At 44.9% G+C, this 15345-nt stretch overlaps 1 protein-coding gene across 1 annotated transcript in view; it reads left to right on the forward strand.

Moving 5' to 3' along the window:
• Positions 1–15345, forward strand: part of ADGRA2 (adhesion G protein-coupled receptor A2) — a 342184-nt gene that overhangs the window by 206817 nt on the left and 120022 nt on the right. Inside the window, exon 3 of the mRNA XM_082255622.1 lies at positions 10277–10348. Coding sequence (XP_082111748.1) covers positions 10277–10348 — 72 coding nt within the window. The remainder of the gene's footprint in view (positions 1–10276; positions 10349–15345) is intronic.

The following is a 15345-nucleotide window of genomic DNA, read 5'->3' on the forward strand; positions in this document are numbered from 1 at the left end:
AGTGCCCCATCATTGGTGACATTGGGAGTAATAGTGCCTCATCATTGGTGACATTGGGAGGAATAGTGCCCCTTTCTTGTTATCATTGGGGGAAATAGTGCTCCATCATTGGTGACATTGGGAGGAATAGTGCCCCTTCGTTGTTATCATTGAGAGGAATAGTACCCCATTGTTGGTGTTAATGGGAGGAATAGTGCCCCATCATTGGTGCCAGTGGGAGGAATAGTGCCCTATTGTTGGTGTCAATGGCAGGAATAGTGCCCCATCATTGGTGACATTGTGAGGAATAGTGCCCCATCATTGGTGACATTGTGAGGAATAGTGCCCCTTCATTTTTATCAGCAATAACCTTGTACAGATTGTGTACAGTGGGTGCTGTAGTGACCTTGTACAGATTGGAGAGGAATAGTACCCCATCATTGGTGTCAGTGGGAGAAATAGTGCCCACCATTGGTGACATTGGGAGTAATAGTGCCCCATCATTGGTGACATTGGGAGTAATAGTGCCTCATCATTGGTGACATTAGGACGAATAGTCCCCCTTTCTTGTTATCATTGGGGGAAATAGTGCCCCATCATTGGTGTCAGTGGGAGAAATAGTGCCCACCATTGGTGACATTGGGAGTAATAGTGCCCCATCATTGGTGACATTGGGAGTAATAGTGCCCCATCATTGGTGACATTGGGAGTAATAGTGCCTCATCATTGGTGACATTAGGACGAATAGTCCCCCTTTCTTGTTATCATTGGGGGAAATAGTGCCCCATCATTGGTGACATTGGGAGTAATAGTGCCCCATCATTGGTGACATTGGGAGTAATAGTGCCCCATCATTGGTGACATTGGGAGTAATAGTGCCCCATCATTGGTGACATTAGGACGCATAGTCCCCCTTTTTTGTTATCATTGGGGGAAATAGTGCCCCATCATTGGTGACATTGTGAGGAATAGTGTCCCATCATTGTCATCTTTGGGAGAAATAGTTCCCAACATTGGTGACATTGGGAGTAAAAGTGCCCCCTCAATGGTGACATTGGGAGTAATAGTGCCCCCTCATTGGTGACATTGGGAGTAATAGTGCCTCATCATTGTTGACATTGGGAGGAATAGTCCCCCTTTCTTGTTATCATTGAGGGAAATAGTGCCCCATCATTGGTGACATTGGGAGTAATAGTGCCTCATCATTGGTGACATTGGGAGTAATAGTGCCTCATCATTGGTGACGTTGGGAGGAATAGTGCCCCCACAAAAAAAAAAACTACTCACCCTCCTAGCAAATCCTGCTTTGTCTGGTGTAAGCCACTGCTCCATCCCGGCACTCCAGGTCTCAGGTCGCCATCTGTTGTCATCAGAAAGCCGGCTGTCTCTTCTTGGTTCTTAGAGCAAGCCCCCTGACAATGAGCCTTGGCGCCTAAGGAGGACATACTGTATCTCACAGGTAAATGAAAATAAAGTTCCACCTCTCCAGGCTGGCTGGTGTAGCATGTAGGGGCACAAAATCCCAAAAGACCTGAATGGTCTTCTGTTGGTTACGTCACTCCATTGGTGATCCTTTCAGTTCTATAGCCCAGAGATCTCCAAACTTTGCCTACTCCATCTATTACGGATCTGGAAGCCTCATGAGGCTTTGAAAAAACAGATGTAGCACTGTCCCCGTAGGGACTGCTGAAAATCCACTCTGCGGGTCCCCCTGGTTACAAACAAGTCAAGCAACAGCCCAGGGGTATTTGGTTTTTTTTGTTGTTTATTGTATAATGGGGATAGGAGAAGGGAATAGTGGGATACTCCAATATAACCATTCACAGTATTTGAGGACTTCTATCTTCTAGTTTACATAGGTATGGAACAGCCAGGCTGTTAATTAATCCTGCCACTTTAGATGACGGGCATTAAGTCTCTTGCTTTCTTTGAAGACAACATGGTGGACAATATACTATCTTATCTTCAGGATACTCTCCCTAGCATCCTCTTTCTGCTGACACCCGTCCACTGACCATCCTAAGAGCAGGGGTGGCCCCACTCAGGTCAGGCCCCTTGACACGAGTCCCTGTACCCACGATACTGCAGCCAAAAGGTCTCCAGTGTCTCCCCTCTCAGTCAGCTTCCTTGGACCTCTGGGTTCAGCTCCTCTCCACCACTCCTCTGGCCCTCAGGATGACCTCCTGCGACCGCATGGCAACTCCTCTACAGAGGAGGAGGAAGCCGCCCCCCTCCCTCCGGGACTCCGCTCTCCAACGAAAGACCACTTCTTGCTTTTATACAGTTTCCCAGCATGCACCGAGGCGACCTGCCCTCTGCCAATCACCAGGGCTGTATCAAAAGCCTGTGCACCTATTCGTCAGGTTTCCTCCCACTGTCCAACATGCCTCCCTATTGGACCAGCGTGAAACACTCTCCAGACTGAATGAATCGCACACTGAGCACAATGAGCAGACCTCACTAACAGATCCTGCTCTTTGGTAGGCAGAGAACAATATAGACTTACCTGCAGCCCTTCTGGTAAGCAGACAGAACTCAAAACTATACTCTCTCACTAGCACCTACCTAGGAGGGTGCTACACTCACCCCCCACCAAACCGAGCCATGTCCTCACTAGCACCTACCTAGGAGGGGGCTACACTCACCCCCAGCCAAACCGAGCCATGTCCTCACTAGCACCTACCTAGGAGGGTGCTACACTCACCCCCCACCAAACCGAGCCATGTCCTCACCAGCACCTACCTAGGAGGGTGCTACACTCACCCCCTGCCAAACCGAGCCATGTCCTCACCAGCACCTACCTAGGAGGGTGCTACACTCACCCCCTTCCAAACCGAGCCATGTCCTCACCAGCACCTACCTAGGAGGGTGCTACACTCACCCCCTGCCAAACCGAGCCATGTCCTCACCAGCACCTACCTAGGAGGGTGCTACACTCACCCCCCACCAAACCGTGCCATGTCCTCACTAGCACCTACCTAGGAGGATGCTACACTCACCCCCCACCAAACTGAGCCATGTCCTCACCAGCACCTACCTAGGAGGGTGCTACACAGACATGACTCCCAGGGGTAAAAGCATGATGGGACTTGTGTTTCCTCAACAGCTGGTGGTCCATAGTTTGGAGACCCCTGCCATAGCCCATAATATTCCCTATTTATAGTGGAATATCTTCATAAAAAGACAAGAGCCTCCCTATGATACAACTTTCATAGTCCTCCTAACCCTGAAAACCCTCTCAGCTCCAGACAGGCCTTCCTCTTCTCCTCATTGCCCTGTCTTGGAATGGAGAGTATCCTTGTGTGCTGATAACAATGTACAATATGGTAATTGTTGTGCCGGGAGCTCAGTGAATTAGGCAAATCAATGAAGCCCTGTACTTGCTGACACGGAGGGCACCAGCCGCTTTGATTTTATGCTTTTGCTTTGTCGTCCCGGTTGTCACATGTGACCCTACGAGATTTCATAGTGCCTGAGAATCCTGATGTCTTCTGACCCGCTGTGCTTCATAAACCCATCTAAGACAAATGCTCCCTGTGCCCATAATCTCTTGTTGTGACTGCTGTAAGACATACATTGTTACATAATAACCACGATAACAATATTCACCAATTTATGTGTTTGTGTCAGTATAAATCCTCAATCTTTGCCCAGGATATATTCCCTGACCTTAGCTGGGGGCTGGATAAACTCTAGCAGACCAGATGTGGCCCCAGGCTGTACTTTGGAGGCCCTTTCTCCAGAAGCTGGAAATCACTATAGTAAGCTCCACTACTACAATGACGTCTAATAGCTTCCGGGTCCCATGCCAAGCGGCTTCCCTGCCGCATTGTGAACACGGGAGCATGGGCACCCCTGAGATTGCTTGGCATCTTCTCAGTGAGGGCAAAGTGTTCTCTGATTGAACGAGACGCAGGGAAGGAGATCCATGGAGAGAATGCAAAGCCTTCTGTGAATAGGCATCCATGCCGAGTGTCCGTCCATTCCGAGCGTCCATGCCGAGCGTCCATGCCGAGCGTCCATGCCGGGTGTCCATGCCGAGTGTCCATGCCGGTTGTCCATGCCGGGTGTCCATGCCGAGTGTCCATGCCGAGTGTCCATGCCGGGTGTCCATGCCGGGTGTCCATGCCGAGTGTCCATGCCGGGTGTCCATGCCGAGTGTCCATGCCGGGTGTCCATGCCGGGTGTCCATGCCGGGTGTCCATGCCGGGAGTCCATGCCGGGAGTCCATGCTGAGTGTCCATGCTGAGCGTCCATTCCGAGTGTCCATGTCGAGTGTCCATGCCGAGTGTCCATGCCGGGTGTCCATGCCGAGTGTCCATGCCGGGTGTCCATGCCGAGTGTCCATGCCGGGTGTCCATGCCGGGTGTCCATGCCGGGAGTCCATGCCGGGAGTCCATGCTGAGTGTCCATGCTGAGCGTCCATTCCGAGTGTCCATGTCGAGTGTCCATGCCGAGTGTCCATGCCGAGTGTCCATGCCGGGTGTCCATGCCGAGTGTCCATGCCGAGTGTCCATGCCGGGTGTCCATGCCGGGAGTCCATGCTGAGTGTCCATGCTGAGCGTCCATTCCGAGTGTCCAATCCGAGCGTCCATGTCGAGTGTCCATGCTGAGTGGCTGACATTCACAATATGTCAGAGCAACCGTGTAGCACAGGACCCGCACACTATCACAGCACTTTAGTAGTGGTGTAGTAGCAGTGTCATAGTGGCGTAGTAGTGGTGTAGTAGTGGTTTAGTAGTAGTGGTGTAATAGAGGTGTCATTGTGGTGTAGTACTGGTGTAGTAGTGGTGTCGTAGTGGTGTAGTAGTAATGGTGTATTAGTGGTCTCATATTGGTGTAGTAGTGGTGCCATATTGGTGTAGTAGTGGTGCCATAGTGGTGTAGTAGTGGTGTCATTGTGGTGTAGTAGTGTAGTTGTGGTGTAGTAGTAGTGTAGTAGTGGTTTAATTGTGGTGTAGTAGTAGTCTAGTAGTGGTGTTGTTTTTTAGTAGGGGTGTCGTGGTGTAGTAGTGGTGTCGTAGCAATGTCGTAGTGGTATAATAGTGGCTAGTAGTGGTGTAGTAGCTGTGTAGTAATCTTGTAGTAGTATAATAGCGACGTGGTAGCGGTGTAGTTGTAGGGTAGTAGTGGTATCATATCGGTGTAGCAGTGGTGTAGTAGTGGTGTAGTAGCAATGTTGTAGTGGTATAGTAGTGATGTAGTAGCTGTGTAGTCTCGTACTAGTATAGTAGTGATGTGGTAGCGGTGTGGTTGTAGGGTAGTAGTAGTATCATATCGGTGTAGCAGTGGTGTAGTAGCAATGTTGTAGTGATATAGTAGTGGCTAGTAGTGGTGCAGTAGCTGTGTAGTAATCACATAGTAGTATAGTAGTGATGTGGTAGCGGTGTACTTGTAGGGTAGTAGTGGTATCATATCGGTGTAGCAGTGGTGTAGTAGTGGTGTAGTAGCAATGTTGTAGTGGTATAGTAGTGATGTAGTAGCTGTGTAATCTCGTACTAGTATAGTAGTGATGTGGTAGCGGTGTGGTTGTAGGGTAGTAGTGGTAACATATCGGTGCAGTGGTGTAGTAGTGGTGTAGTAGCAATGTTGTAGTGGTATAGTAGTGGTTAGTAGTGGTGTAGTAATCTCGTAGTAGTATAGTAGCGATGTGGTAGCGGTGTATTTGTAGGGTAATAGTGGTATCATATCGGTGTAGGTGTAGTAGCGGTGTAGTTGCAGGGTAGGAGTGGTGTCATATCGGTGTAGTAGTGGTGTAGTAGCAATGTCATAGTGGTATAGAAGTGGTTAGTAGTGATGTAGTAGCTGTGTAGTAATCTTGTAGTAGTATAGTAGCGATGTGGTAGCAGTGTAGTTGTAGGGTAGTAGTGGTATCATATCGGTGTAGGTGTAGTAGCGGTGTTTACTACAGTGATTTCCAGCTTCTAGAGGGCCCCCACAAGTATAGCATATACAAAGTTACATTGGTCCAAGCTGAAACAATGTAACTATGTAGAAATATTCTTCCTTAGGTGGTTAGGACGGGTGGAGTTGAGGGTTGGATTATGGACACTTCTTATACATTGTTATATTTCTCCGATGGAGTTACTGTTGATGGATTCTCTCCTTTTTGGCGCTCAGGATTGATTTCCTCGGTTTATTGGATCTTTCATGTCCGGCCAGAATGAAAGGAAGATCTTTCCTTATTGGATGCAGAGAAGCGGGCTGAGCGCTCTTGGCAGGATGGGAAGCAATGGCCACTCTCACATGTGCTAGAAAGAGACGGCCTGCCTCCATCTCCTGATCCCATCCAGAACACGGCTTATTCCTAATCCTCTTCATACTCCTGTCCAGGTAACATGAACCCCAATCCATGGATCCGAGGTCATGCCGTGTGATTCCAAGGATCGGCTCCGGGGCAAAGAATACAAAGAAGAACGATCGCTTATCTTGCTGATCGGAATAATAACATGCAGAGTTATGTAATGAGCCGGATCAGCACACAAGGATAACAGAATCATGCCGTGTGATATAATAGGAGGACATAGTACAGTCAGCGCCCCTCGTCTGAACCCTCATCCTTGTGACCCATTGATCCCACCCGTATGATATCTCCCCGGGGTCTGAGCAGCCCTTTGTGGATGTAAGCCGGGTGATTTTACGTTTGGTTTGCTGAGTATATATATATACACGCTTTTGGACAGTTGTATTAACTATTCCAGATTCGTGTTTTAGAAGAATCCCCCATCCCTGCAATAAACCATTGCGCCCAGGGCAACCGCTCCCTGCTGCCCACCCCTTGTCCCGGCCCTGTGTATGAGCATTATATGTCAGAAACCCCCCCAAATAAAAAAAAAGAAACTGAGCACTAATCTGCATACTCATCCTCTAAGCATAAATTCTCCCTACTCCCATAACAAATCTGCTTCCCCTGCTAAAATCCCCCCAACAAAAATGCCCCCCCCCCCCAAAAAAAAATCACCTCTTCTAGCACAAATTCCCTACCCTTCAAATCCCTCAAATTTACCCCCCGGGTACACATTCTTGCCCCCTCCCACTCCAAATCCCCCCTCCCTGCACAAATTCCCCCACCCCATCTCCCTCCTAGCTTAAATCCTCCCCCTCCAAAAAAAATGTCCCCTACTAGCACAATTCCCCCCATTCATCCTTACTAGCACAAATCCCCCTCCCTGCACAAATCCCCCACCCCATCTCCCTCCTAGCTTAAATCCTCCCCCTCCAAAAAAAATGTCCCCTACTAGCACAATTCCCCCCATTCATCCTTACTAGCACAAATCCCCCTCCCTGCACAAATCCCCCACCCCATCTCCCTCCTAGCTTAAATCCTCCCCCTCCAAAAAAATGCCCCCTACTAGCACAAATCCCCCCTCCCTGCACAAATCCCCCCATCTTCCTCCTAGCATAAACCCCCCCCCCCCATCTCCCTCCTAGCTTAAATCCTCCCCCTCCAAAAAAATGTCCCCTACTAGCACAATTCCCCCCATTCATCCCTACTAGCACAAATCTCCCCTCCCTGCACAAATCCCCCCCTCCCAACTTCCTCCTAGCTCGATTCCTCCCCCTCCAAAAAATGTCCCCTTCTAGCACAATTCCCCCCATTCATCCTTACTAGCACAAATCCCCCCCCCCCGCACAAATCCCCCCACCCCATCTCCCTCCTAGCTTAAATCCTCCCCCTCCAAAAAAATGCCCCCTACTAGCATAAATCCCCCCTCCCTGCACAAATCCCCCCATCTTCCTCCTAGCATAAATCCCCCCTTCTAATCTCCCTCCTGGCTCGATTCCTCCCCCTCCAAAAAATGTCCCCTTCTAGCACAATTCCCCCCATCTTCCTCCTAGCACAAATCCCCCCCCCCCCCCCATCTCCCTCCTAGCTTAAATCCTCCCCCTCCAAACATGACCCCTTCTAGCACAATTCCCCCATTTATCCCTACTAGCACAAATCCTCCCTCCCTGCACAAATCCCCCCATCTTCCTCCTAGCATAAATCCCCCCCCCCCCCCATCTCCCTCCTAGCTTAAATCCTCCCCCTCCAAAAAAATGTCCCCTACTAGCACAATTCCCCCCATTCATCCCTACTAGCACAAATCCCCCCTCCCTGCACAAATCCCCCCCCATCTTCCTCCTAGCACAAATCCCCCCCCCTCCCATCTTCCTCCTAGCTCGATTCCTCCCCCTCCAAAAAATGTCCCCTTCTAGCACAATTCCCCCCATTCCTCTCTACTAGCACAAATATCCCCCCCCCCCAAAAAAAAATTCCCCTCCTAGTTTAAACCACCCCTCCTAACACACATCCTCTTCCCCCTATCCCCCCTCCCAACACAAATCCCCCCCCCCCCATTCATCCCTCCTAGCACAATTCCCTTCCCCCTCTACCATATCACCTCTTCTAGTACAAACCCCCCAACCCCCCCCCCCCCTCCTCCTAGCACACATACTCTTCCCCCATCCCCTCTTACAACACAAAAATTAGCACCCCCAACAAAAAAAAATTCCCCTCCTTGCACAAACACCCCCCCATTTCCCTGCTAGCACCCCCCCCCCCATTTGCCTCCTAGTTTGAATCCTTCTCCCATAAAAAATCCTAGCACAAATCCCCTCATTCATCCGTACTAGCACAAATCCCCCCACCCCCGCCCCAAAAAATGTCCCCTCCTAGCACAATTGCCCTCCCCCTCCACCATATCACCTCTTCTAGCACAAACCCCCCAAATCCCACCTCCTAGCACAAATCCCTCTATTCATCCCTACAAGCACAAATCCCCCCCCCCCCAAAAAAAAATCCCCCTCCTAGCACAATTCCCCTCCCCCTTTACCTACATATCATCTCTGCTAGTGAAAATATTGCCTTGATACATTTGGGGGGGGTCATCTGCCAGGTAGGCTGTACGGGGGCCCGAGATTTATAACAGCAGCCCTGCCCGTCTTCATAGAATAGCCAATCTTCATCCACTGCTCACCATGAACAATGTCCTGATTATTATTATTATTTATTATTATTAATTATTATTTTATTATTATTTTACTATTTATTATTATTATTATTATTTATCAGGGTAAGGGCGCCTAGTTTTCGTGTCTAGCCCTATGTAGGATGTGGGATACCTGCTGCTCTTTTTTATTTTATGGTAACATACCAAAAAAACAACAAATGTTAAAACTAATGAAAAAAATGAGCACTGCTAATATAGTGGGCTTGTGTGTATATCTTGTGATGATAAATAAATATATATTCAAGATAAGTGATATAAATAGTATCTGTATCAAAAATTTGTAACCAATGTATAAATAGTTTATGATACCTAATAAAATGATAAAATATACCAAATAATATACGCACTGTAGTAATATATATATTGTGACTTAGGTGATGATTTAAATCATAAATGTGACAATGGTGATAAAATATAAATAATTAAATCACTGGATTTGCATAAAATCGCATATGACTGACAGTAAAATCCTTAATATATAAAAGTATTAGTGCAACTGGTGAAATTATTATTATTGTTATTATTTTTATTATTATTATTATTTTTATTATTATTATTATTAATAGTATTATTATTTTTATTATTATTAATATTATTTTTATTAATATTATTATTATTGTTATTATTATTTATTATTATTATTAATATTGTTATTATTATTATTATTATTATTATTATTATTATTATTATGTATTATTATTGTTATTATTATTATTATTTATTCCTATTAATATTATTATTATTATTATTTATTCTTATTAATATTATTATTATTATTATTATTATTATTATTATTATTATTTATTCCTATTAATATTATTATTATTATTATTATTATTATTATTTATTCCTATTAATATTATTCTTATTATTTATTCTTATTAATATTATTATTATTATTATTTATTCTTCTTCTTCTTATTATTATTATTATTATTATTATGTATTATTATTATTATTATTATTATTATTATTATTATTTATTCCTATTAATATTATTATTATTATTATTATTATTATTATTATTATTTATTCCTATTAATATTATTATTATTATTTATTCCTATTAATATTATTATTATTATTATTTATTATTAATATTATTATTATTATTATTTATTCTTATTAATATTATTATTATTATTATTATTATTTATTCCTATTAATATTATTATTATTATTATTTATTCTTATTAATATTATTATTATTATTATTATTATTATTATTATTATTATTATTATTATAGAGGATTTATAGAGTGCGCACACTAATGATATTTTTTTTCTAATTTTTCTTCCACCAGAGACCTGAAAAACAATCTGATCAGTAGAATGGATCCGGGATCTTTTCTGGGACTTTCACAGTTAAAACGCCTGTAAGTATCAGATGTGAGCGATTCGTTGTAACACAACACAACAGAACAGTTACTTTGTTGCACATATAAGCCTCATACACAACTCCAGTAGCTTTGTAGTGAGTTTTTCAGCGTTTTTTGCATTGGCGTTTTTTAGCCTTTTTGTAGCGTTTTTTTGGTATATTTAGCTAAAAATCACCTCTCTGCTATTTTAGTAACTCAGACTTCCCTACAATGTAATGCTTGCCAGAATCGCATTGCATGAGTGTTCACACCCATGCGATAAGATTTAGGTGCGGGGAAAAAAAGGGTCCTACAATATTTTGCATACGTGGATCCTTTTTTCCCGCATCAAAATCGCATTGCATGGGCGTGAACACCTTTGTGATGCGATTCTGTCAAGCTCACTGCATTTTGCATTCTGTTTCGGGGTGTCGTTTATGGAACATTAAGCCCTCGTTCACATCGGGCAGATTTGACTTGTAAAATCGCATGCCAAATCAGAGCCTATTGCCGGCAATGTCACTGTCTGAATTGGTGCGACTCTGATCATGCGGCGCCGCACCGATTCCCAAAAGTCGTGTCTGCACTACTTTTTGCGACTTCAGGGCGATTTCAATAGGCATCTGTGCATGAACCCGTACAGATGTCTGTCAAATCGCCACCCGAAGTCGCCCTGACATGCGAGTTTGAAATCGCGTGCATTCAGTTGAATGATTCCAATCCCGCCCTCCGTGTGAATCGGTTCCGTTCCCAGCAATAGGCTCTGATTTGACATGCGATTTGACATGACAAATCGCATGCCAAATCGGCACAATGTCAACAGGGCTTCATGTTCCATGAACGATACCCCGAAACAGATTGCAAAATGCAGTGCGCTTGCCAGAATCGCATCCCATGGGGGTAAACAACCATGTAATGCGATTAGGTGTGGAGAAAAAAAAGAGTCCTACGTCAACATCAATAAACGCCAAAAAGCTTAAAAAAACGCCAGTTAACAGCGTTTTTGGGCGTTTTTTATCCCTTTACTTTTTTAAGCCTGGGTTGTGTTTGGAGGTGTCGTTGGTAGAACATAGCCTGGGGTCACACTGGTGCATCCTGAACACCGCATGCGATTTGCACCAAAAACGCACCGCATTCCTGTGCACATCACATGTGATATCTGTGTAGTGCGATTTGAGACACATATTTTGTACGGCTCAAATTGCATCACATTTGCACCAAAATGTTGTAGGACCCTTTTTTTTCTCCACAGCTAATCGCATTGCATGGGTGTGAACACCCATGGGATGCGATTCTGGGAAGCGCACTGCATTTTGCAATCTGTTTCGGGGTGTCGTTCATGGAAAATGAAGCTCCTCGTTGACATTGTGCTGATTTGGCATGCGATTTGTCATGTTGAATCGCATGTCAAATCTAAGCCTATAGCCAGCAATGGCACCGGTTCACACTGAGGGTGGGGGAGGGGGAAATCATTCAGCTGAACGCACACGATTTCAAACTCGCATGTCGGTGCGACTACGGGGGCGATTTGACAGACATCTGTACGGGTTCATGCACAGATGTCTAGTGAAACCGCCCTGAAGTCGCCAAAAATAGTGCAGAAACGACTTTTGGGAATCGGTGCGGCGCCACAAAGTCAGGGTCGCACCAATTCTCACAGTGACGTTGCCGGCAATAGGCTCTGATTTGCCATGCGATTTGACATGTGTGCCTGATGTGAACGGGGGGCTTAATGTTCCATGAACAACACCCCGAAACAGATTGCAAAATGCAGTGAGCTTATCAGAATGGGTGAAAACCCATGCGATGCGATTTTGATGTGGGGGGAAAAAAGGTCCACATTTGCATCAAATTGTTGTAGGACCCTTTTTTCCTCAACACCTAAATCTTATCGCATGTGCGTGAACACCCATACGATGCGATTCTGGCAAGCACTGCATTGTGGGAAAGTGGGAGTTACTAAAATAGCAGAGGGGTGATTTTTAGCTAAAAACGACAAAAAACGCTGAAAAACGCCAATGCAAAAAAGCTGGAAAACGCAGAAAAGCTCAATACAAAGCTCCTGGCGTTTTTATAACATCCTGGGTGCATGCGGCCGCAGGCGCAGGAATTTGTGCTACAAATACGCTTGATTTCTTCTGCTGCAAAAACTGCCCCTAGGCCCCGCCCACACCGGGGCGTTGCAGAAGCGCAGGCAGAAATGAGCGTCTCCACCCACATTTCTGCAAACATGCAATGCGTTTGCGCTGCCATTATTTCTTAATGCATTTGCGCTCCATGCCATATGCAAATAAACGCACGTCCATACACAGCGTTGCCGCCCCGTTCACACGTGAGGGATATTCTTGCGTTATGTTTTTAGCGTGTTTTTGGAACAGCGCCATTTATTTGCACAAGCCTCCCTCCGCTCCTAAAACACGCTAAAGACGCAAATTTTGGACATGAGCCAAGCGCTTAATGGAACCTCAATCGCAGGTAGCAGTGTTGTGTTTTGCCGTGCATTTTCTGTGTGACGAAACGCGTAAAACATGCAACACAAAACATGCATGGGTTTATGTCCCAGATTTAGTACATCAGCTTCTTTAGGCACCTTTCACACTTGTGCGACCTAAAAGTCGCGCAATTTTGCCACAATTTTTTGCCGTGATTTTGACTGGACTTGAAGCAATGCCTGTGTAATCTTGGCAACAGCCAATCACAGTAAGAATCACGCCCCTAGGGACAAACACAGCCCCTCCCTCTCAAATAAAGTTAACCCCTTCACTGCCAGTGTATTTTTAGAGTAAGAGTGCATATGTATAGCACTGATTACTGCAGTAATGTCACTGGTCCCCCCAAAAGTGTCAAAAATGTCAGTCAAGGGTCCGATCTGTGCGCCGCAATGTCGCAGTACCGCAAATAAAATCGCAGATCGCCGCCATTAAGCGTTAAAAAAAAAAACAACAAAAATGACAAAAATCTTTGTTAGTAAACGCAATAAATTTTGCGCAAACCAATCAAAATATGCTTTTTGCGATTTTTTTTTTACCAAACATATGTAGCAGAAAACAAATTGGCCGAAAATGTTAAAAAATTTAGATTTTTACTTTTTTGGGGGGGAATTTCATATAAAAAAATGTGAAAAATATTGTTATTTTTGCAAAATTGATGCTCTTTTTTTGTTTATAGCGCATGATCAAAAAATCGCACAGGTGATCAAATACCACCAAAAGAAAGCTCTGTTTGTGGGGAAAAAAGGACGTCAAATTCGTTTAGGTACAGCGTCGCACGACTGCGCAATTGTCAGTTAAAGTCACGCAGTGCCGAATCGCAAAATACCCCCTGGTCTTTTAGCAGCCAAATCCTCCGGGGCTTAAGTGGTTAAAGTCGTTGCGACTTGAAGTCGCACAGATATGAATGGTACTCATTGGAAATCATGGAGTACGACTTGTCATGCGACTTTGCAGTCCCAAGTCGCAGCACAAGTTGCAGTTGCACAAGTGTGAAAGGGGCCTAAAAAGGGTTCCTGCACTACTATGATGTGACTTTCATGTGACTTGAGTGCCATAGACCGCAATGTAAACTCTTAAAAGTCGCATGAAAGTCACATCTTAATGTTATTAATGTGACAGTTGTGCAACAGCCAAAGTCGTATCCTTGTCGCACCCATCCATAATTGCAGCAAAGTCGCAATGTAAAGTCGTAATGGAAATCACATAAATTTGGAGTTGAGGCCCTTTTCACACTTGTGTGACCTAAAAGTCACGCAATTTTTCTGCGATTTTTAGGCCGCAATTTTGACTGGACTTGAAGCAATGCCTGTGTAATGGATCTCAAAACACATCAAAGTCGGAACAAAGTAGTGCAGGGACTACTTTAAAGTCGTTGCGACTTGAAGTCGCACAGATATAAACGGTACTCATGGAGTATGACTTGTCATGCGACTTTACAGTCCCAAGTCTTAGGAAAAGTCACGCAAGTGTGAAAGAGGCCTAACCGCGATTTTTGGCTTGTTATTTATCACAATTTTACCACGATTTGTGTTTTTTATGCCTTTTTCTTTTTTTTTTTTTGGAAAATTTGTTGTTGGGCAGATTTAAAAACGCAAATTGCGGCAACAACGCAGTGAAAACCCACGACATGCTTTTCTGCAGCTTCTCCATTGAAGTCTATTGAACCAAAAAAGCAAAAAAAAAGAAGCACAGTTTGTGTTTAGTGTTCACACCGAGGCCGGCTTAAAATCGTGCGATTTCAAAACCCGCATTTTTAAAAATCCCAAAAATAGTATTTTGATTGGTTTGCGCAAAAGTTATCGTGTCTACAAACTAGATTTATGTCATTTTTATTTATTTTTTTACTAGTAATGGCGGCGATCTGCGTTTTTTTGCGGGACTGCGACATTGCGGCGGACAGATCGGACCCCTAACTGACATTTTTGACACTTTTGGGGGTACTAGTGACATCACTACAGTAATCAGTGCTAAAAATATGCACTGTTACTGTAATAATGACACTGGCAGGGAAGGGATTAACACAGGGGCGATCAAAGGGTTAAATGTGAGCCTAGGGGGTGCTTTCTAACTGTGAGGGGGGAGGGGCTTGTGGAATCAAGACGGAGATCTGTGTTCCTAAATAGGAGGAGCTCTGTGTTGATAAATAGGAGGAGCTCTGTGTTGATAATTAGGAGGAGCTCTGTGTTGATAAATAGGAGGAGCTCTGTGTTGATAAATAGGAGGAGCTCTGTGTTGATAAATAGGAGGAGCTCTGTGTTGATAAATAGGAGGAGCTCTGTGTTGATAAATAGCAGGAGCTCTGTGTTGATAATTAGGAGGAGCTCTGTGTTGATAAATAGGAGGAGCTCTGTGTTGATAGCTGATAGAAGAACGCTCTGCTGGGTTTACAACCACAGACCGCCATTCTCTCTTCACGGGGAGCGATCACGGCAGCCGGCCCCATACATCAGCTTGCCCTGTGGTGAATTGGGGCTGGCGTGCGCCCCCATGGCCGCTCCTACGAACTGCTGTACAGGTACGGGA

Source organism: Pelophylax lessonae, assembly GCF_965119305.1.
Source record: "Pelophylax lessonae genome assembly, chromosome: 4".
NCBI classification, from domain to species: Eukaryota; Metazoa; Chordata; class Amphibia; order Anura; family Ranidae; genus Pelophylax; species Pelophylax lessonae.